Here is a 23,161-nt window from a genome sequence, read left to right as displayed (position 1 = left end):
GCAGTAGTGGTTTGATACAACTGGATGGCATGCTAGGCTGCTTCAGAGGGAAGTTGAAAATCAATCGTGAGTAACTGGGCATAAGGGCATCGCAATCAATTCATCACCAAGATGCTATTTTGTTACCTCTTTCTGAAATGAGAACCTAAACAAAATTAGGAACCAGAAAAGGCTATTTAATCCAACAAACCCATCCCTTTTTGATTGATCATAATTTCACCTATTCATCTGGAGTACTGTATACAGTGTAGTCACCTAATCATAGAAACAATATCGGCTCAGAATTTGCGGTCAGTGGCGAAGCGACGCCGACCACCATTGACCTCAAAGAACGCTGCCCACAAAGATCTTGCGATCTTGGTGGCAAAAACTTTAGCTTTCTCGACCTTGATTGTCGTGCTGTCAAAAGAGGATCCCCAGTGTACATTAGCAGTGATGTCATCAAGTTGTCTAAGCGGCCAATCACATTGAAGAATTCTCACAGACGACAAACCATGAAATAAAAAACACTGATTATCATTCACTTCTTAAAAAATTTACAGAGGGCGAAATAAAAATTGAGACATACACATGAAGTTAAGGTAGAAGCTGAAATATCATATACAAACTTTAAAAACAAATATTTTTTATTATTTTTAAAATCTAGTCATTTTTATAATGTTGGAGAAATTTGACATAAATTAATTTTTCAGGGCCAGTGTTGTTCAGCAGTCAATATGGCATTAAAACCCTAGTTACATCTATTCCAACAAAGCTTAGCTGTTAATGGGGTGTTTAACAGCAATACTGGAGTGGAAAAAGGGAACGTTTTCGTCAGTTCAACTGATTTCACTGATTGTTGGTTATGAGGATTTCCACAGCACAGCCTATGGCAGAGCAGGGAATGACTGATCACAACTTCAGGATTTCCGTGTTTATTTGCTCATGTGCTAATTCCTGAAGTTACGGTCAGTTTCAGAGGGGTAACGACAGCGAGCGCTGACAATTTATCATTACCACTGCAAAATCCGGGTCATCATTAGTCTTGAGAAGGTACAGGGGTGAGCAGCCAAGATGCTGGCAGGAATTCAAATTATGTGGAAATCGGCATTAATGAGGTTTGTTCTCTTTCGGAAAAGTGGACGTTAAGGTGACAAATTCGAAGTTTTCAAGAATATGAAAAAAATTGACAATGTTGATCCAGGCATGCGATTGATTGTGGAAAAGGGTCTCAATAGTAGTGGACACAAATCAAAAAAATAGCATTATTGGGTTGATTAGATGCATTTCTGAAGATGTGAGATATATAAAAATATTGAAGCTTATATTGAGGAGACAGATAGGTGGGGTTCAGTTTAAACAAAAAGGCTTGCTGTGTCTAAAGGCTTAAAATAAATTCATATGTTCTTATTAATGTTATATCTGTAGTGGCCCCACCATGGCAATAGTGACCACAATATAGTAGAGTTAAATGTTAGACTAAAAATGGAAAATAGAATGAGCACAATAGAAACAGTCAAGTTATGAAAGGCTCATTTTGAGGGTGAGCTCAGGAAACTGGACCGGGCAGCACTGTTAGAGGGAAAATCACAACAGCAAAATGGCTCATGTTTAGAAACGCAGAATAGATAAATAGCACTATGGAAATAGGGTAATGGAGGGAAAGGCCAATGGGATAATAGATAATAATGCAGGGAATATGGGCAAAAAAATAAATTGTTCTTAAGGTATAAAGCTACAAGTATTGCAGCAGATTGAGATGAATAGAAGAACAAAGTAAAGGAAGTTAAGAAATTGGCCAGAAGAGAAATAGAAAATGACATTAGTATAAACGGGAATACTAAAAACAGTGGCAATTGTCTTGATAAATATAACCACAGCAAGCATTCTGAAAATGAAATGGTGGGGCCATTGAAAGGTCCCCAAAGGTGACATGATATCAAGTGACCAGACTAAATTAATTCTTATTTGTGATCACAGTGAAGCCCATGGACAGTCTCCTTGGTAGAGCTGGTGAGTTTCTGTTGAAAGGTGGGCGGGGAGGGGGGAGAATAGAGGATGTACGAAAACAAATTAGAGATTGCAGATATGATGGTTTCTGATAGACTGATGAAAACAAAGGAAAGCAAGCGACTAGGACTGGATAAGAACATTGGAGCAGGAATAGACCATTCAGCCCCTCGAGCCTGCTCCACCATTCAATAAGATCATGGCTGATCTTCTACCTCAACTCGGCTTGTCTGCATTATCCTCATATCCCTTGATTCCTTTAATATCCAAAAATTTAGTGATCTCTGTCTTAGAAACATAGAAACATAGAAAATAGCTGCAGGAGTAGGCCATTCGGCCCTTCTAGCCTGCACCGCCATTCAATGAGTTCATGGCTGAACATGCAACTTCAGTACCCCATTCCTGCTTTCTCGCCATACCCCTTGATCCCCCTAGTAGTAAGGACTACATCTAACTCCTTTTTGAATATATTTAGTGAATTGGCCTCAACAACTTTCTGTGGTAGAGAATTCCACAGGTTCACCATTCTCTGGGTGAAGAAGTTTCTCCTCATCTCAGTCCTAAATGGCTTACCCCTTATCCTTAGACTGTGAACCCTGGTTCTGGACTTCCCCAACATTGGGAACATTCTTCCTGTATCTAACCTGTCTAAACCCGTCAGAATTTTAAACGTTTCTATGAGGTCCCCTCTCATTCTTCTGAACTCCAGTGAATACAAGCCCAGTTGATCCAGTCTTTCTTGATAGGTCAGTCCCGCCATCCCGGGAATCAGTCTGGTGAACCTTCACTGCACTCCCTCAATAGCAAGAATGTCCTTCCTCAGGTTAGGAGACCAAAACTGTACACAATACACCAAGTGTGGCCTCACCAAGGCCCTGTACCACTGTAGCAACACCTCCCTGCCCCTGTACTCAAATCCCCTCGCTATGAAGGCCAACATGCCGTTTGCTTTCTTAACCGCCTGCTGTACCTGCATGCCAACCTTCAATGACTGATGTACCATGACACCCAGGTTTCGTTGCACCTCCCCTTTTCCTAATCTGTCACCATTCAGATAATAGTCTGTTTTTACCACCAAAGTGGATAACCTCACATTTATCCACATTATACTTCATCTGCCATGCATTTGCCCACTCACCTAACCTATCCAAGTCACTCTGCAGCCTCATAGCATCCTCCTCGCAGCTCACACTGCCACCCAACTTAGTGTCATCCGCAAATTTGGAGATACTACATTTAATCCCCTCGTCCAAATCATTAATGTACAATGTAAACAGCTGGGGCCCCAGCACAGAACCTTGCGGCACCCCACTAGTCACCGCCTGCCATTCTGAAAAGTACCCATTTACTCCTACTCTTTGCTTCCTATCTGACAACCAGTTCTCAATCCATGTCAATGCACTACCCCCAATCCCATGTGCTTTAACTTTGCACATTAATCTCTTGTGTGGGACCTTGTCGAAAGCCTTCTGAAAATCCAAATATACCACATCAACTGGTTCTCCCTTGTCCACTCTACTGGAAACATCCTCAAAAAATTCCAGAAGACTCGTCAAGCATGATTTCCATTTCACAAATCCATGCTGACTTGGACCTATCATGTCACCTCTTTCCAAATGCGCTGCTATGACATCCTTAATAATTGATTCCATCATTTTACCCACTACTGAGGTCAGGCTGACCGGTCTATAATTCCCTGTTTTCTCTCTCTCTCCTTTTTTTAAAAAGTGGGGTTACATTGGCTACCCTCCACTCAATAGGAACTGATCCAGAGTCAATGGAATGTTGGAAAATGATTGTCAATGCATCCGCTATTTCCAAGGCCACCTCCTTAAGTACTCTGGGATGCAGTCCATCAGGCCCTGGGGATTTATCGGCCTTCAATCCCATCAACTTCCCCAACACAATTTCCCGACTAATAAGGATTTCCCTCAGTTCCTCCCCCTTACTAGACCCTCTGACCCCTTTTATATCCGGAAGGTTGTTAGTGTCCTCCTTAGTGAATACCGAACCAAAGTATTTATTCAATTGGTCCGCCATTTCTTTGTTCCCCGTTATGACTTCCCCTGATTCTGACTGCAGGGGACCTACATTTGTCTTTACTAACCTTTTTCTCTTTACATATCTATAGAAACTTTTGCAATCCGTCTTAATGTTCCCGGCAAGCTTCTTCTCGTACTCCATTTTCCCTGCCATAATCAAACCCTTTGTCCTCCTCTGCTGAGTTCTAAATTTCTCCCAGTCTCCGGGTTCGCTGCTATTTCTGGCCAATTTGTATGCCACTTCCTTGGCTTTAATACTATCCCTGATTTCCCTTGATAGCCACGGTTGAGCTACCTTCCCTTTTTTATTTTTACGCCAGACAGGAATGTACAATTGTTGTAGTTCATCCATGCGGTCTCTAAATGTCTGCCATTGCCCATCCACAGTCAACCCCTTAAGTATCATTTGCCAATCTATCCTAGCCAATTCACGCCTCATACCTTCAAAGTTACCCTTCTTTAAGTTCTGGACCATGGTCTCTGAATTAACTGTTTCATTCTCCATCCTAATGCAGAATTCCACCATATTATGGTCACTCTTCCCCAAGGGGCCTCGCACAATGAGATTGCTAATTAATCCTCTCTCATTACACAACACACAGTCTAAGATGGCCTCCCCCCTAATTGGTTCCTCGACATATTGGTCTAGAAAACCATCCCTTATGCACTCCAGGAAATCCTCCTCCACCGTATTGCTTCCAGTTTGGTTAGCCCAATCTATGTGTATATTAAAGTCACCCATTCTAACTGCTGCACCCTTATTGCATGCACCCTTAATTTCCTGTTTGATGCCCTCCCCAACATCACTACTACTGTTTGAAGGTCTGTACACAACTCCCACTAACGTTTTTTGCCCTTTGGTGTTCTGCAGCTCTACCCATATAGATTCCACATCATCCAAGCTAATGTCCTTCCTAACTATTGCATTAATCTCCTCTTTAACCAGCAATGCTATCCCACCTCCTTTTCCTTTTATTCTATCCTTCCTGAATGTTGAATACCCCTGGATGTTGAGTTCCCAGCCCTGATCATCCTGGAGCCACGTCTCCATAATCCCAATCACATCATATTTGTTAACATCTATTTGCACAGTTAATTCATCCACCTTATTACGGATACTCCTTGCATTAAGACACAAAGCCTTCAGGCTTGTTTTTTTAACACCCTTTGTCCTTTTAGAATTTTGCTGTACAGTGGCCCTTTTTGTTCTTTGCCTTGGGTTTCTCTGCCCTCCACTTTTCCTCATCTCCTTTCTGTCTTTTGCTTTTGTCTGCTTTTTGTTTCCCTCTGTCTCCCTGCATTGGTTCCCATCCCCCTGCCATATTAGTTTAACTCCTCCCCAACAGCACTAGCAAACACTCCCCCTAGGACATTGGTTCCGGTCCTGCCCAGGTGCAGACCGTCCGGTTTGTACTGGTCCCACCTCCCCCAGAACCGGTTCCAATGCCCCAGGAATTTGAATCCCTCCCTGCTGCACCATTGCTCAAGCCACGTATTCATCTGAGCTATCCTGCGATTCCTACTCTGACTAGCACGTGGCACTGGTAGCAATCCCGAGATTACTACTTTTGAGGTCCTACTTTTTAATTTAGCTCCTAGCTCCTTAAATTCGTTTCGTAGGACCTCATCCCTTTTTTTACCTATGTCGTTGGTACCAATGTGCACCACAACAACTGGCTGTTCTCCCTCCCTTTTTAGAATGTCCTGCATCCGCTCCGAGACATCCTTGACCCTTGCACCAGGAAGGCAACATACCATCCTGGAGTCTTGGTTGCGGCCGCAGAAACACCTATCTATTCCCCTTACAATTGAATCCCCTATCACTATCGCTCTCCCACTCTTTTTCCTGTCCTCCTGTGCAACAGAGCCAGCCAAGGTGCCATGAACTTGGCTGCTGCTGCCTTCCCCTGATGAGTCATCCCCCTCAACAGTATTCAAAGCAGTGTATCTGTTTTGCAGGGGGATGACCACAGGGGACCCCTGCACTACCTTCCTTGCACTGCTCTTCTTGCTGGTCTTCCATTCCCTATCTGGCTGTGGACCATTCACCTGTGATAAGACCAACTCACTACATCTGCTACTCACGTCATTCTCAGCATCGTGGATGCTCCAGAGTGAATCCACCCTCAGCTCCAACTCCGCAACGCGGTCCGTCAAGAGCTGGAGGCGGATACACTTCCCGCACACGTAGTTGTCAGGGACACTGGAGTCGTCCCTGAGTTCCCACATGGTACAGGAGGAGCATAACATGTGGCCGATCTGTCCTGCCATGACTTAACCCTTAGATAGGCAACAACAATGCTAAAGTTTACTCACTGTTATAGAAGAGAAAAAAGAAAAACTACTCACCAATCACCAGCCAATCACTTACCCCCTTGGCTGTGACGTCACCTTTCTGTTTCTTTCTACTTCTTTTTTGCCTTCTCCCTGTAGTTGCACAAGTACGCCTTTTATAGGCCTCTCCACGCACCTCCTCGACGCTGCTCCCGACTGCCACCGACGCTGGGCCCCGGACTCCCTGCTGTGCCTTTTATAGGCTTCACCAACGGACCTCCTCGACGCTGCTCCTGACTGCCGCTGACGCTGGGCCCCGGACTCCCTGCTGTGCCTTTTATAGGCCTCTCCACGCACCTCCTCGACGCTGCTCCCGACTGCCACCGACGCTGGGCCCCGGACTCCCTGCTGTGCCTTTTATAGGCTTCACCAACGAACCTCCTCGACGCTGCTCCCGACTGCCGCCGCCGTCTTGAATGTACTCAACGATTGAGCATCCACAGTTCTCGGGTAGACAATTCCAAAGATTCACCACCCTCTGAGTGAAGACACTTCTCCTCATATCAGTCCTAAATGGCTGACCCCTTATTCTGAGACTGTGACCCCTGGTTCTAGACTCTCCAGCCAGGGGAAACATCCTCCCTGCATCTACCCTGTCACGCCCTGTAAGAATTTTGTATGTTTCAATGAGATCACCTCTCATTCTTTTAAACTCTAGAGAATATAGGCCTTGTCTACTTAATCTTGCCTCATAGAACAATCCCCCATCCCAGGAATCGGTCTGGCTTCAGTTCAGTCGCTCTATGGCTAATATATCCTTCCTTAGGAAAGGAGACCAAAACTGTACACAATACTCCAGGTGTAGTCTCACCAAGGCTCTATATAAATGCAGTAAGACATCTTTACTCTTATATTCAAATCCACTCGTAATAAAGGCCAACATACCATTTGCTTTCTTAATTGCTTGCTGTATCTGTATGTTAACTTTCAGTGATTCGTGTACAAGGACACCCAGGTCCCTCTGAATACCAACATTTTGCAATCTCTCACCATTTAAAAAATATTCTACTTTTCTATTTTTCCTACCAAAGTGGATAACCTCACATTTCTCCACAATATATTCCTTATCAAATGCCTTCTGAAAATCCAAATACACCACATGCATACTTAAAAAAAAAGGCTAATGGAATTGATCATGTCTCTGCCACTAACTTTAAAAAGAGGAATAGGGACAAACCACAGAATTACTGCCAAGCACATGTTTTGAGTAAATTATTAGCAACCATTGTGAACGAAGGGATAATGAAACACCTAGATGGTATGGTCTGGTAAAAGGAAGTCAGCATGGATTAATGGAAGGGTGGTCTTGCCTAAGAAATATGCTGGATTTCTTCAAGGAAATGATGGATGTGTTGACAATGGGATATCTGTGGCTGCGATATATTTAGATTGCTGCAAGGCTTTTGATAATGTGCCACTCAGATTATTAGTCACAAGGTTGGAAAGCATTTGAATAGTAGGCTCTGAAATGAACTGATTATTGGCTAAACTAGATAAAGGAAAAGATGGATGTGGATGAAGCTGATTCAACATGGAAAGGAGTCGCTAGTAGAATGTCACAGGGGTCAGTGCTGGGTCCGTTGCTGTTCACGGTGGATAGAAAAGAGTTGGAGCTGGAGACTGTCTAAATTTGTAGATGACACTAAATTGGGGATGGGGATTCAAAAAATAGGGAACAGGCAAACCAGGATCTGGATAGATTGGGAAGCTGGGCTGATGAGTGACAAAAAACATTTAACATGGACAAATGCCACATAATGAAACTAGAGAAGGAAAATAAACAAATTGACCTAGGGTACAGATCACAACACAGGAAAGGGACCTGCGGTATTGATGGATACCAATATCTGAAACCAACAGCACAGTGTATGGCAGCGGTAAGGAAAGATGCAAAAAATATCACTTACCGTCGGAGATCCAAAAGCCATATTGATGTTACATTTCTCCCGTAAATCATCACAAAATATTGGATCAGAAGTAATGTCATCTCCCAAAGGCTTCTATGAAGAGCATATTGGAATATTGTTAGGACGACACTGTACTGAGTCAGTATTTAGGCTATGGTGCCAATAGAAATCCAAAACCCATCGAAGAAGGAATCACTGGGATAATTTTGACTTTAGGCGATAGTATAAAACGGGCGATATTAGATCAGCCGCCTGTTATGGCCCGTTTTACACTAACGTCCAAACTCACAATTCCTCCACTGAGCCCAATTTGAAGTGATTCAGACGATCAGAGGTGCTGCCCACAAAGTGACAATAGTAATTATGCAAAGACAAAGCCTGATATTCAAGAAAATATATGGATTATATTTTGACTTCATTGGTATGGCACTGTCCAATAGACTGGGTAAGTCCCAAGTTCAATCCCTGGCCTATTAGCTGATCACATCCTTTGCGCCTCCCGTTAGTGACCCCGCGGGATGCTAACAAGGCGAAAATGATTTCTTGCCTGGGGGGTGGGGGGAGGCGCATGCTGCCGTCTCCCGCGAAATGACATGGTAGTTAGCGGAGATGCAAACCGGCAGTGCCCCGCTCCCACCGGTAGCGTCCCGGGCCACTGTGCCAACAATGAAGACATCATTGGCGTGCGCAGCGACCCATTTTCATCCCGTGGTGGAAATTGAGTAGGACTGTATGAGGCCGCCGCAGGCAATATTCATGCCAGCTTCACGGTCGCGAACCAGGCCACACTCCACTCGCGGGGCGAAAAGTAAAGGGAAGGTGCGTATCACCATTTATTTTTTGACGACTTACTGGTCTGGCTTCTGTGCCGGGCTGTGGCCACGGCACCCCGCTCCCCGGTGGCGTTGTGGTGGCCGCTCACCCCACTGCAGAGCTCCCAGCGTGCCCTCCCCTTTAACGGGAGGGAAGAGCCCTGTGCTCCGCCTAGCGCTGGAAAATTCACATGCTCACCACCCCGCTCCCGCCCCCGAGAGGAAGTGGAGCATCTGACATTGTCTCCACTTCCTCTCGGGTACAAGATTCCAAAATTCGTGGAAATCAGTGTTTGGACTCATTGAAAAGGAAATTCGTATTTGGGACTATTAAACAGAAAGCTTGGGATCCTAAAATGCTTATGGAAGTAATCTATGAGTTTTAACCAAGTTTGGGATTTTTAAAGGGTGAATGTTGGGTCTGCAAGAAAAGGGGTGGATTCAACCTCTAAAAGGCCAGTTTGGATTGGAGTTAATCAAATTGTCTGGGGAACTGTTTACCCTCGAAACCTGTCCCTAGAAGACATTTACATTTTAACAATTGATCCAAGGCGTACAGTTTCAGCCCAGGCACAAAAACCCATCCAACGCATGCATAATACTAATCACTTTTTCCGGCCTGCATAGAAAGTTCGGACCCAGGCAGACAACTTGACTCCAGAAACTAACTTTAACAATTGCGACTCGATTCCGACAGATAATTCCAGCAATTGACAAGAGCTGGTCAGCTCAGAAAAGTCTATCAATGCCAGGTTAAAACCACTTAATCAAGTTTCAGTTAGCTGGGCTGCAAAACTTAAATAAAGAACCAAGATTGATTTGGGGCACAGATAAGGAAGCCTCTCAAAGTATAATTAAGACCTGTTTTTACAGCCAGGGCTGCACTTTGCTTCTACACCAGCTTCGTATGCTTCAGACCTAGCAGACTTCAAGATCAGCACATCAGCTTCGTTAACCTGGTTCTTCAGAACATCAACCAAGACAGCATCGCAAGCAACCAGGACGCCAAGCACTCTGCGGCAGCAAGAGGCTCACGAAACAACCACCAAGATATTACCAGCAACCAAATTGGTAATATTGAGCCACCGCGACCAACAATTTCAAATCTGAAGTCAACCCGATGAAAACCCGAAGATTCACAAGCTGTTTCCACTCTACAAGCTATCCCTGAGTTACCAATGGGCAAAACATTACCTAAAAGAACTTTAAAACCTACTGCTGAAGGAAGAAAGTGGGGTACTTACCCCATAGATCTAATATGTGCCCTACTGCATCAGCGGACACCACCCAACTGAGGAACACGCAACAAGAAGTTCTCTCCTACGTTCGGGGTACAGCTCGCCGAATCGACAAAATCCAATGAACCCCGAAACCGCGACCCATTACCGACTGTCACGGAAGGATTGGTGAGCATAGTTCCTGAAGCCCCAGAGCCTAACTTAGATAGAAAGGGGAATTGGGAGATGGGACGTATTGTACTGCTGTGTATTCTCTTGTATTTTAGTAAAGGATTCCTCATTAGAGTGATAAGTTTCCTCTCATTTAAAGTGATAAGGTTTCTCTCATTTTAAAGCAATAAGTTTTCTCAGTTTTTAATAAAAGGTGTATTCATTCTTCTTGAATAAAAACCATACATTTCTTTGCACAAAACAGTTGTCTGCTGCACTTTATCACACCCTGATTAATAAATCCAAGCTCGAGAACCAGGGAGTGGGAGCGACTCGCAACCACTCTGGGTCAGGGAAGGCGAGCTGACAGACCCACTACCCCCTACACGGGGGTAACTCCAATTTCGCAGCTGGGACGGGACTTCAGTGCCGGGTTCAGGAGCTCCCGCCTCACCTCAGTTACCGCCCCCAAATGGGGCACAACCCAATTTCAGTCCCTATGTCTACATTTCTTGGCCAAGGGAGTTTTAAATCAGTGATCAGGGTTGTTTGGTCATCATTTTTACATATTTTGCAGGGTTTTATTCTCATCCCCCAAATATAAACAACATATTCAGTCACATTCAACCCACACTTTGCTGTAAACAATTTGCCAAACCTTGTTTTTTCTAGGCTAAGTACCTTAGGATTCAGCCATAATGGTGAGATACAGCTGAGGATTCCCATTCCTACAGCCCGATCCCATATCCCACCTTACATTGCGCATGGATCTATGCAATAGGCCAGCTACTGCTGTAACTAGCAATGGAAAATGGCACAGGCCAGTGAAATCAACTATTAGAGAATGCACCATACTTAATTTCGCTTCTCCCCCTCCCCTCGAATTTTCTCTTTCATCTCCTGAAGGTGCAGTGTGATTCTAAAGGCACAAGCTGCTCTTACATACCTCAACTTTTCCTGCATAGGGCTAGATAATGAATTTTGGAAGCCTACAGAGGGCATTATAGCTGAGCTTCATCTTGTCCACACCCTGGCCCCAAGTTTCCACATGATTTGCTCCTGATTTTTAGGAGCAACTGGTGTAGAACGGAGTGTCTTAGAAATTGGAATTCTCGTCATTTAGTTTGCTTCAGTTCTAGTCAGTTAGAACAGTTTCACTTTGGAACAGAATTTTTTTTCAAAAGTGGGTGTGTCCGGCCACTTACGCCTGATTTCAAAGTTTCGTGAGTGAAAACTTACTCCAAACTAACTTAGAATGGAGTAAGTGAAGATTTTTGTACGCTCGAAAAAACCTTGTCTATACTTTAGAAAATCAGGCGTAGATTACAAATCAGGCGTAGGGAATGGTGGGGGGGGGTGTTTAAAGGGAAGTTTACAAACATTAAACACCTCAGTTTTACAAATAAAGAGCCATCATCAATAATAAATGATAAATACATCAATAAATCAACCAATAAATCAATAAAAAAAAAATTTATAAGAAATAATTTTTTTTTTAAATCAATAAATAAAACATTTTCTACTTACCGACTGCAGCACTGGGAGCCGTCCAACAGCATGCTGGATGCCCCCCCCCCTCCCCCCCCCAGTGTGTCTCTGTCAGTGTCTCTATCTCTCTGTCTGTCTGTGTGTCTCTCATTCTCTGTCTGTCAGTGTCTGTGTTTCTGACAGCGAGGGGAGGTGGAGGAGGGGGCTAGAGGGAGAGAGGCGGGGAGCAGAGGGAGGGAAGGGGGAGGGAAGGGGGAGAAGGGGGAGGGATGGGGAGAAGGGGGAGGGATGGAGAAGGGGGAGGGATGGGGAGAAGGGGGAGGGATGGAAGAGAGGGGGGAGGGATGGGGAGAAGGGGGAGGGATGGGGGAGAAGGGGGAGGGATGGGGGGAGAAGGGGGAGGGATGGGGGAGAAGGGGGAGGGATGGGGGAGAAGGGGGAGGGATGGGGAGAAGGGGGGAGGGGGGAGAAGGGGATAAAGGGGAGAAGGGGGAGAAAGAAGATGGGGGAAAGGAGATGGGGGGAAAGGAGATGGGGAAGGAGATGGGAGGGGAAAGGAGATGGGGGGTGGGAAAAGGAGATGGGGGGGAGAAGGAGATTGGGGGGGAGAAGGGGATTGGGGGGGAGAAGGAGATTGGGGGGGGAGAAGGAGATTGGGGGGGGAGAAGGAGATTGGGGGTGGAGAAGGAGATTGGGGGGGGAGAAGGAGATTGGGAGGGGGGAGAAGGAGATTGGGGGGGAGAAGGAGATTGGGGGGGAGAAGGAGATTGGGGGGGAGAAGGAGATTGGGGGGAGAAGGAGATTGGAGGGGAGAAGGAGATTGGGGGGGGAAGGAGATTGGGGTGGGGGAAGGAGATTGGGGGGGTGGGGAAGGAGATTGGGGGGGTGGGGGGGGAGAGGAGATTGGGGGGGTGGGGAAGGAGATTGGGGGGGGTGGGGAAGGAGATTGGGGGGGGTGGGGGGGGAGAGGAGATTGGGGGGGTGAGGGGGGGAGAGGAGATTGGGGGGGTGGGGGGGAAGGAGGAGGGGGAGGGAAGCTGAACGGGCCGGGCCCGAGACTTCGGGCAGGGCCCGTCCCCAGCACCAGATTTACAGGTAGGTGGCGTTGGGTCGGGTCGGGGGGGTGTGGGAGGGAGGTCGGTTCGGGTCGGGTCGGGGGGAGGGAGGGAGGGAGGGAGATGGAGGTCAGGTCGGATCCAATCTGGAGGCGGGGGGGGGGAGCGGGTGTCGGGTCCGGTCTGGGGGCGGGGGCGGGGGGGAGCGGGTGTCGGGTCCGGTCCGGGGGTGGGGGGGGGAGCGGATGTCGGGTCCAGTCCGGGGGCGGGTGGGGGGGGAGCGGGAGTCGGGTCGGGAGGAAGCAGGAGCTGGCCGTGGGAGGAGCCTTATTCACGCAGCCCCAGTGAGGCCATTGGGCCAGGGCTAGGGGCTGCGTGCTTCGGCCCCTCCCACAGTTTTGGGCGCCTGGAGCTACTGCACTTGCGTGCCCACTGTAGCGCGCATGTGCAGAGGTCCCGGCACTGTTTTCAGCGCAGGGACCTGGCTCCGCCCCCTACAGCTCCTGCTGCGCTGCGCCGAGGGCCAGGGGACCTGCAGAGAGGTGGAGAATATGGAGGGTTTTTTTAGGCGCACTTTGTGGCGCGAAAAACGGGTGTCCAGGTCGGAACTGCGCCATTCTAGGTGCGGCTCGAAACTTGGGCCCGTAGAATCCACATATGTGCATTTGCAAAAACGAGTCACCATACAATAACAGTGTACATTTATATAGCACCTTTAACACAGAAAAAAAAATCCCAAGGCACTTCACAGAGGCGAAGCAAAAAAATGGACACCGAAGCAAAAAAGGAGATACCAGAAGGATTGACCAAAATTTGGTGAATGGAATGGGTTCTCAGGAGGGTCTCAAAGTAGGAGAGGGACAAAGGGAGGCAAAGGGGTTTAGGGAAGAAATTCTGGAGCATAGACAGTGGTCAGAGAGGGGGATAGATTTGGTGGAAAGGGAGGTATGTGGTGGGGCTGAAGATAATGGCTTTGGTCTTACCGGTGCTTAGTGGAGAAAATTGAAACTCATCCAAGGCTGGAGGTCGGACAAGCAGTCTGACAACAGAGGAAGTCGAGGGATTGAGCGAGATGATGGAGAGGTAGAGCAGGATGTCATTGGCATACATGTGGAAGTTGATCCTGTGTCTGCAGATGGTGTCTCCATGGGGCAGCATGTAGATGAGGAAGAGGAAGAGGCCAAGGATAGATCTTCGGAGGTAATGGTGTGGGGGTGGGAAGAGATGGCATTGGTGGAGATGCTCTGTCTACGATCGGTTAGGTACGACTGGAACCAAATAAGGACAATGGAGGAGAGGATGGTCGGCCATGTCAATGGCTGAATAGAGGTTAATGAGAACAAGGAGGGATAATGCACTATGGTCAAGGTCACAGAGGATGGTATAGGATCTTACAGCACAGGAGGTCACCATTCGGCCCAATGCACCTGTACGGGTTCTTTTTATCCCCATGTGTCATTTGTGACTTTGGTTGGGGCCATTATGGTGAGATAACAGGGGCGGAAATCTAGTTCTAGAGATTCAAACAAGATGTTCCACGAAAGCTGGGCATGGATATGCAAAAACACATTCAAGGTCTTGGGAGGAAAGAGGGATTAGAGCTGGGTCAGTAGTTTGCTAGGGCAGATGGATCAAGGGTTGGTATTTTGAGGAGGGGATGATGACGACAATTCTGAAAGGGAGAGGGTCAGTACCCGAGGAGAGGGGACTGTTTATAATGTCAGGTAGAATGGGAACCAGGAAGAGAAGTTGGGTGATCAGAAGTTTAGTGGGTATGGGTTCAAGAGAGCAGGAGTTGGGTCTCTTGGATGAGATATGTCTGGAGAGGACATGAGGGAGGATGTGAGAGAAATGGGAGAGAGGTGGGGCTTCAGGGTTCGAGCAGGAGGGAGTGTGGAAGAAGGTTTGGATTTGTGAGAAAGGGGAAGGGGGAAAGCAGCAGAGGTAGCTGACTGGATGCTCTCAACCGTAGTGACGAAGAAATCCACAAGCTCCTCGTACTTGTTGGAAGTGAGGGTGGAGGGCCAGGAGAGAAGAATTTAAGATAACGGTTAGTAGTGAAGAAAAGAAGTAAGGGGTTATTCTTGCTCTGCATGACGATACTGGAATAGTGGGTAGAGGAGACTGAGGCTGACTGATGTGGTCCAGGCAAGTCTGGTAATGGATGGCTACACCAGTTGTGCACCAGACATGCTCAAGTATGCTCCCCTTGAACTTGAAGGTGGAAAGTTAGGGACCATACCAGGGGAATGACTAGCATGGGAGCCATATTTCAGTCAAAGCCTAACTGTCAATGTAATTGCCTACAATAGGTTTGGATGGCAAAGGCCTTGTTCATGAATGAACGGACACTCTGGAGAGAAATGCCGAGAGGAACAGAGATTGATCCACCGGCACAATACATGGGATAGTAGTGGGTGGGTGGCTGAGCTAGATGGGATGGAGGTTGGTCAGGTTCTCCCCAGCAGCTGTGCTGGGTGGGAAGATTGGCAAGAGAGGAGGATGGGGCATTTGGAGTTGCTGCTTGTAAGGAAGCAGCGATGGGTGACTCAATGGACCTTTCAGAGAATTCCAAGACAGGCCCAAGGGGGTAGCTGTTGGCTTATACAAGGGGCATTCATGTCTGGAGTAGGGACAGGAGAGTAGGAAAGCAGAGGTGTAGTGATGGGTTGGAGGTAGGGATTAGGGTGTGTAAAGTACCCAATAGGAGAGAAGTAAAAGGTGGCATGGTTGGTTGGCAGGAATGGGAGGAGACAAGAGGGAAGGACCCAAGGGGGGCCAAGAGAAAAAAGGGAGACAGCAGGCTAAATGTGCACACAAATGCATACAGAAGGAATTCGGGTTACATATTCATGGCAAAGATTAGAAGACGTGTGCTGGTTGTAAACAGAGGGCCTTGTATTGGATTGATCAAAACTTGTTACACTTAGTACACTCAGTACCCGAATGTTACAATTAAATGTTACAATATCCAATTAACCAACTGTCAGCCCACAGGTGCAAAACTTCACTGGATCAACAACCTCGCTAAACACTAAAGCACTCCACAAAGTAAGTCTTGCAAATGCAACAGAAGTTGTCCTTCTGAGTGAGTAGTTCTGCGGGGTTAGTGGGTAAAGGCATCAATCCCTGGCCTGTCCTGATTTCCCGATGGTTTACTGGGTAAAGGCACCAATCCCTGGCCTGTCCTGATTTCCCGATGGTTTACTAGATAAAGGTATCAATTCCTGGCCTGTTCTGATTTCCCGATGGTTTACTGGGTAAAGGTACCAATTCCTGGCCTGTTCTGATTTCCCGATGGTTTACTGGGTAAAGGTACCAATTCCTGGCCTGTTCTGATTTCCCGATGGTTTACTGGGTAAAGGTACCAATCCTTGGTCTGTCCCAAGATTCCGATGAAGGATTCCCAGTGAGGAACTGCCTTGTGCCATTGTCCCGTTATTAGGTCTTTGAAAGCAGCCCAGAAGCAGGAACCCTGGCAGATTATTTTCCACCCTATCACAAGGTCCCAGTTGTTGTGCCCCCTTGTCAACATGGCTTGGATCACCTCACAACGCAAATTGAGATTGAACTTGGGACCTTCCTGATTACGTGATTTCGCTCCCAACACGGCACTGTATTTCCTACTGAGCCATCAGAGGAGCTGTGCAAGGAGACTTTAAAGGGTGTTTAAGGTGTCCTTGAAGGGTTTTTAACAAAGTGTTTGGCGATCCTATTTTTGTTTGTAAAAAGTATGATACACGATGTAAGCCAGATTGAAAGACATCATTGTATCGCTTGCACGTGACATGATCATGATGAAAATGATGCATGGCTGCTTTGACACTTCTTCCAAGCCAAATATAACATCAAACACTGGCATGAACTTAATCCCCTTGTGACATTTTCCTTCATTAAAAAAGGAAGATTGTGGAGACTTGAAGAGCCAGAAGGACTGATGGTTACACATGGTACGTGGTTTGAAACGAGGGTCTCTTTCGGTCCAATTTTATGCAGTATTGCCCCTTGGAGTTTCAGTTATAGGTGTTCATGACTGTAAATGCATCTCTAAAATACACTACTCAATTCTTGAAATGGACTTGACTGAATACCTGACTGCCAGAACGTATTAGATGATGTTCAGCTTCTGTTAGGAGGCGGTATCCATTGCCTTTCCATGTACAAAATGCTTTTGCTTCATGATAGTTGACTTCCACTGGCCAATCCCAGGGCATTGGGAGGATATCAAACATAGCTCTATATCTGCAGAAATGAATACACATGGAATTTCTCAGCTTCTGACATCAGTTTTACATTTTCTTCCCAGAGATTCTCCCTTTCCTTCCTAAAAGCACTTATTCATTGCAGAATTCTCTGGGTTTGCCAGTCCTCTGGTACCTCAATCAAGTGGCTATTCTTCTTATGATAGCAAATAGTAGCAGAAACATTAGCCAATTCTCCACTTTTTTACTCCAGAAGCAATGAGTTCAATTTCCACCACTGTAACTGGGCACAGATGAGGGATTGGACAACTTACTTAACCATTTACTCCTTTCCTTCCCCGATCTCCCCTCTCCTCTCCTAACTCACGAGTGTCCATTCAGACGTAAGCTTTTCCAATCAGACATAAGTTCAACTGGAATTTGAGCAAGGTGCAAGTTACCCCTGTCCAATGTTCAAAGCAATGACACCATGCAAATGTAATTATTGTAAATATCAGGAACACCCATAGGCGGGCAGGAAATCGCATGCAAATCATTCCTGCGGTGGCCACTCTGGGCAGGATTCATTGCTACAACAATCAGATCACTGTAATGAAATGCAACGTAATGACTATTTCACTAAAAAGACCTGATAATGATATTCATTCACCTCTGGCAACACAACACAGATTCAAACTTTAGTGGAATCTGTACTCTGGCAATTACCTGTACTCTGCCAATTCTTCCTCAACAGAGATGACTTCTTCAACACCATTCAAATGTCCGTTCAGATTAGCACTGTGAGGTTCTTCTGTCCAGCATGCTTCTCCACTGGTTTTATGGACTTTATCTTGTTGACAATGAGAATAACACACAAGGGTACCTCCACAGCCAGACTTACACCCTGTTGAAAGTTGAAAATTAAAAACTGTTAGCTCCATGGTCCTTAGAGCTTACGCCATAAAAAAGACCTTTCAAATCCATCTTTCTCTCCTTTCCTCTCCTGAAGGCATTAACTTATTGAGTGACTGACACGGGCAATTCTCTACTGCCTTAGCCAGATGGCCATTTGGTGTGAGTCAGTTTAGACAGACAGAGTTGCCAGGCTTCCAATGTGAGAGTTATTGTAGGTGAGACCGATTGCGGCTTTCTCCAACATTCACACATGCATACTTTCCAGCATTGAGCCAATGGACAACAACCAATGTGAACCCTGGCTGATTCTCCTCTTTCTAGTGCCAGGAGGCAGAGATCAATTAGCATGTCCCAAGTACCACTCTCGCTGAGATAAGCTAATTCAGCAAAGACCAAGGATTAAACCTGGCACCTTCCTGATCTGTATGGCTTGGTAACTAATGGCATGGTGCATTTACCGGATGAGCCATTGGAAAGTTGATTGTACTGCAGCTTACCAAACCAAGATGAGCAACCTTGAATTGCTCCTGCTTGAGTGTATGAAGTAGGCAGGAAATATCCACTGAATACACTTCCAGTATCCAGTTCTGAATACACTTGATGAGGTGATCACTTACTGATTCCAGAGAAATTCTTGACCTTACAGGAAATATTTAAAATGCCCCCGTCAGCGCTACTGGTTGAAAAGTACTTTTAAATGTTTTGGAAATTACATTCAGCGGTCCTGTACCCTCGGGAACATGGATGCAGGCGGCACACTGCTGTCATTTTCCAACAAAAGCTTAGACAGCTAATATTTGCATGTCTGATTGATTATTTTTACATTTGAAGGAAAACAGCATTGTGTAGGGGAAGCAGTTTTAAAGCAGTTTCAACATTCATCTTTTTAGTATTGCAGGTATATTTTGAAAATGACTCCCAGATCTTCAGAGATAAAAGCACATGGGTGCTGGTTTGATTCCTGATTTAAACAATAGAGCTAATTCCATAACGTCACAATCCCAATGGGGAGACACATGTGCAGGGACCGTGGGTCACATATTTGGGGCTGCAATATTTTGGCCTCCATCTCCGACCATCCCCGAGCGTGGGATCATAGAACTAACCTTTATACGTCAACCTGCTCACATAGCATACTGGTGACCAAGTTACAAGTGAATTATATCTAATTATTCAAATGTGGCATCACTGGTAAATGCATTGCCGAGAATGGAACTAGCCAGGTTTGATCATTTCAGTTTAAAAAAAAGTTAATTGGATGCTGAATACAAGGTTTTTTTAAATAAAGAAAATGGAAGTAGATTTGGGATAGAGATTTCAGAAACTTGCTCCAATGAACCACTGATTTAGTGGCTAGGCTCTATAACTACATGTGACAGTTGACATAGCAAAATTGAATGGGACATGTTGGCATAACAGTTTAGAATGGTAGATATTGACACAAAAGCATGACTGAAAATCACAACAAAAGGAAGTAAGGTTTCTTGACAGGAAATTTGTGCCCGACACAACATTTTTAATAATATATAGATAATGTGTGAATGTGTTTATTTGAGCATAGTTACGCATTGACTTTTGTTATGATATAGGCTTCCAGCCAAAATGTTAACTTTTTTTCTCTTTCAGATGTTGATTGAACCTTCTGTTGTTTCGAGCTTTTTCTATTTTTGTTAGGGGCTTGTTTCTGTCTTTTTCCACATAATTTCGGTCTTGGGTAATGAAAGCAGTAGTACAATTTCTGGTTATGTGATCTGCCTCTTGATGGTTTGAAAATGATTCCTTGGAAATGCTTGTTTAAAAAACAAGTGGCTTATACCTTTCGTACAGACCCAGAATGTAGGATGCTGAGCCTGACGGAACGTCCTCCACTCCCAGCCTTCCTTGGTCCAATAGTTTCTCCTTCCATATCCTCCAGCCTGCACAAACTTCAGATATTCCCCGTTCGTTATTAGATATTTGCTGGCTTCAAACTCTGGCATACTATGGGATTGCATTCAGATCAGTTAAAGAAAAAACATGCATTTATAAAGTCCCTTTAACAACTTCAGGACTTCCCAAAGTGCTTCATAGTCAATGAAGTACTTTTGAAGTGTAGTCACTGTTGTAATGTAGGCAATGCAGCAGACAATTTGTGCACAGCAAAGTCCCACAAACAGCAAGGAGATAAATGACCAGATAATCTGTTTTGGCGATGTTGATTGAGGTAAATATTTGCCAAAACACCAGGAGAACTCCCCTGTTTTCCTTCAAATAGTGCCATGGGATCATTTACATCAACCTGAGAGGAAAGATGGGATCTCATTTTAGGTCTCATCTAAAAGATGGTACCTCTGACAATGCAGCACTCTCTCAGTGCTGCACTGAAATGGCAATCTAGATTACATAGGATTACATAGGATATACAGCAAAGCAACAGGCCATTCAGCCCAACCAGTCCATGCCGGCATTTATGCTCCACTCGAGCCATCTCCTGTCTTTCCTCATCTAAATCTATCAGCATAATCCTCTATTCCCTTCTCCCTCGTATGCTTGTCTAGCTTCCTATTAAATGCATCTGTACTATTTGCTTCAATCACTCCCTGTGGTAGCGAGTTCCACATTCTCACCACTCTTTGAGTAAAGAAGTTTCTTCTGAATTCCCTATTTGGTTTTTTGGTGACTATCCTATATTGATGGCCTCTAGTTTTGCTCTTCCCCACAAGTGGAAACACTCTCTCTGTATCTACTCCATCAAAACCTTTCATAATTTTAAAGATCTCTATTAGGTCGCCCCTCAGACTTCTCTTTTCAAGAGAAAAGAGACCCAGCCTGTTAGAATCTTAAAATGGTTACGGCACAGAAGGAGGCCATTCGGCCAGTTGGGCCCATGCTGACTCATTGCAAGAGCACTTCAGCTAGTCCCACTCTCCCAATCTTACCCCGTAGCCCTGCTAATTTTTTTCTCCTTTAGGTATAAATCCAATTCCCTTTTGAAAACCATGATTGAATCTATCTTCACAACCCTCTCAGGCAGTGCATTCCAGATCCTAGCCACTCGCTGTGTAAAAAAGTTCCGCCACATGTCACCTTTGGTTCTTCTGCCAATTACCTTAAATCTGTGTCCTCTGGTCCTTGACTCTTCCGCCAATGAGAAAAATTTCTCTCTATCTACTCTGTCTAGACCCCTCATGATTTTGAACACCTCCCTTTTATTCCATGGGCTTCAACTTTGCTGGCAATCCTATTATGTGGCACTTTATCATTTTGGAAGTCCATATACACTACATCATCCGCATTGCCCTTATCAACCCTCTCTGTTACCTCATCAACATATCTCAATCAAGTTAGTTAAACATAATTTGCCTTAAAGAAAGAAAGGCTTGGATTGATATAACGTCTTTCAAAATGCTTAACAGCCAATTAAGTACTTTTGGAGTACAGTCACTGTTGTAATGTAGGAAACGCTGCAGCCAATTTGCGCACCGCAAGCTTTCACAAACAGCAATGTGACCAGATAATTAGTTTTTATTATGTTGATTGAGGGATAAATATTGGCCAGGACACCGGGATAACTCCTCTGTTCTTCTTCGAAATATTGCCATGGGATCTTTTACATCCACCTGAGAGAGCAGATGGGACCTCGGTTTAACGTCTCATCTGAAAGTTGGCACCTCCGACAATGCAGCACTCCCTCAGCACTGCACTGGCGTGTCAGCCTAGGCCTTGTCCCTGGAGTGGGACTTTAACCCACAACCTTCTGACTCAGAGGCGAGAGTGTTACCCACTCAGCCACAGCTGACAAATCTGTGCTGGCTTTCCTTAATTAATCCACACTTGTCCAAGTGACTGTTAATTTTGTCCCTGATTATTGTTTCTAAAAGCTTCCCCACTACTGAGGTTAAATTGACTGGCCTGTAGTTGTTGGGTTTATCCTTAAACCATTTTTTAAATAAGGGTGTAACATTTACAATTCTCCAATCCTCTGGCACCACCCCCTTATCTCAGGAGGATTGGAAGAGTATGGCTAGTACCTCTGCAGTTTCCACCTTTATTTCCCTTAGTTTCCTAGAATGCGTTCCATCCGGTCCTGGTGATTTATCTACTTTAAGTACAGCCAGCTTTTCTAGTACCTCCTCTTTATCAATTTTTATCCCATCTAGTATCTCAATTACCTCCTCTTTCACTATGACTTTGTCAGCATCTTCTTCCTTGGTAAAGACAGATTCAAAGTGCTCATTTAGTATCTCAGCCATGCCCTCTGCCTCCATGCTTAGGTCTTCTTTTTGGTCCCGAATCGGCCCCACCCCTCCTCTTACTACCGTTTACTATTTATATGCTTGTTGAAGGATTTTGCATTCCCGTTTATGTTAGCTGCTAATCTATTCAATCTATTCATCCCTTCCTGATAGATATACCCCTGCATTTCTGTTATCATCCGTGTAAATCTTTTTTGAACCCTCTCCAATGCCTCTATATCCACTTTATAACATGGCGACCAGAATTGTACACAGTACTCCAAGTGTGTTCTAACCAAATTTCGATACAAGTTTAGCATAACTTCTTTACTTTTCAATTGAATCCCTGTAGAAATAAATCCTAGTGCTTGGTTTGCTTTTTTTATGGCCTTGTTAACCTGTGTCGCTTCTTTCAGTGATTTGTACTCTGAGATCCCTTTGCTCTTCTACTCCATATTGATTCTTATTTTCCAAGTAATATGTGAGCTCCCTAGATTTGGTTGTAATTTACCAAAATTCCCTGGATTCTGGGGAGGTCCCAGCAGATTGGAGAACTGCAAACGTAATGCTCCTATTTAAAAAAGGAGGCAGACAAAAAGCAGGAAACTTATAGCCCAGTGAGCCTAACATCTGTTGGGAAAATGTTGGAGTCCATTATTAAAGAAGCAGTAGCAGGACATTTGGAAAAGCAAAATTCGGTCAGGCAGAATCAGCATGGATTTATGAAGGGGAGGTCATGTTTGATAAATTTTCTGGAGTTCTTTGAGGATGCAATGAAAAGGGTGGATAAAGGGGAACCAGTGGATGTGGTGTATTTGGACTTCCAGAAGACATTT

The 23,161-nt window shown here is 45.2% G+C and overlaps 1 protein-coding gene across 3 annotated transcripts in view; it reads right to left on the bottom strand.

Moving 5' to 3' along the window:
* The window catches only part of LOC139268671 (uncharacterized), a 97,211-nt gene that overhangs the window by 43,488 nt on the left and 30,562 nt on the right, over positions 1–23,161 (bottom strand). For all 3 annotated transcript variants that reach the window (XR_011594080.1, XM_070887207.1, XM_070887208.1), the window contains exons 8-11: positions 19,928–20,091; positions 17,923–18,100; positions 17,107–17,257; positions 8,273–8,365 (exon numbers count right to left, since the gene is read on the bottom strand). Coding sequence is in view for 2 of the 3 variants with exons in the window: in XM_070887207.1 (XP_070743308.1) it covers positions 8,273–8,365; positions 17,107–17,257; positions 17,923–18,100; positions 19,928–20,091 (586 nt within the window). In the remaining variant the exon portion in view is untranslated. The remainder of the gene's footprint in view (positions 1–8,272; positions 8,366–17,106; positions 17,258–17,922; positions 18,101–19,927; positions 20,092–23,161) is intronic.

The sequence above is a fragment of the Pristiophorus japonicus genome, chromosome 8 (genome assembly GCF_044704955.1).
Source record: "Pristiophorus japonicus isolate sPriJap1 chromosome 8, sPriJap1.hap1, whole genome shotgun sequence".
NCBI lineage: Eukaryota > Metazoa > Chordata > Chondrichthyes > Pristiophoridae > Pristiophorus > Pristiophorus japonicus.
Note: the sequence above shows the minus strand (reverse complement) of the source record. Positions and strands in the feature narration are given on the sequence as shown.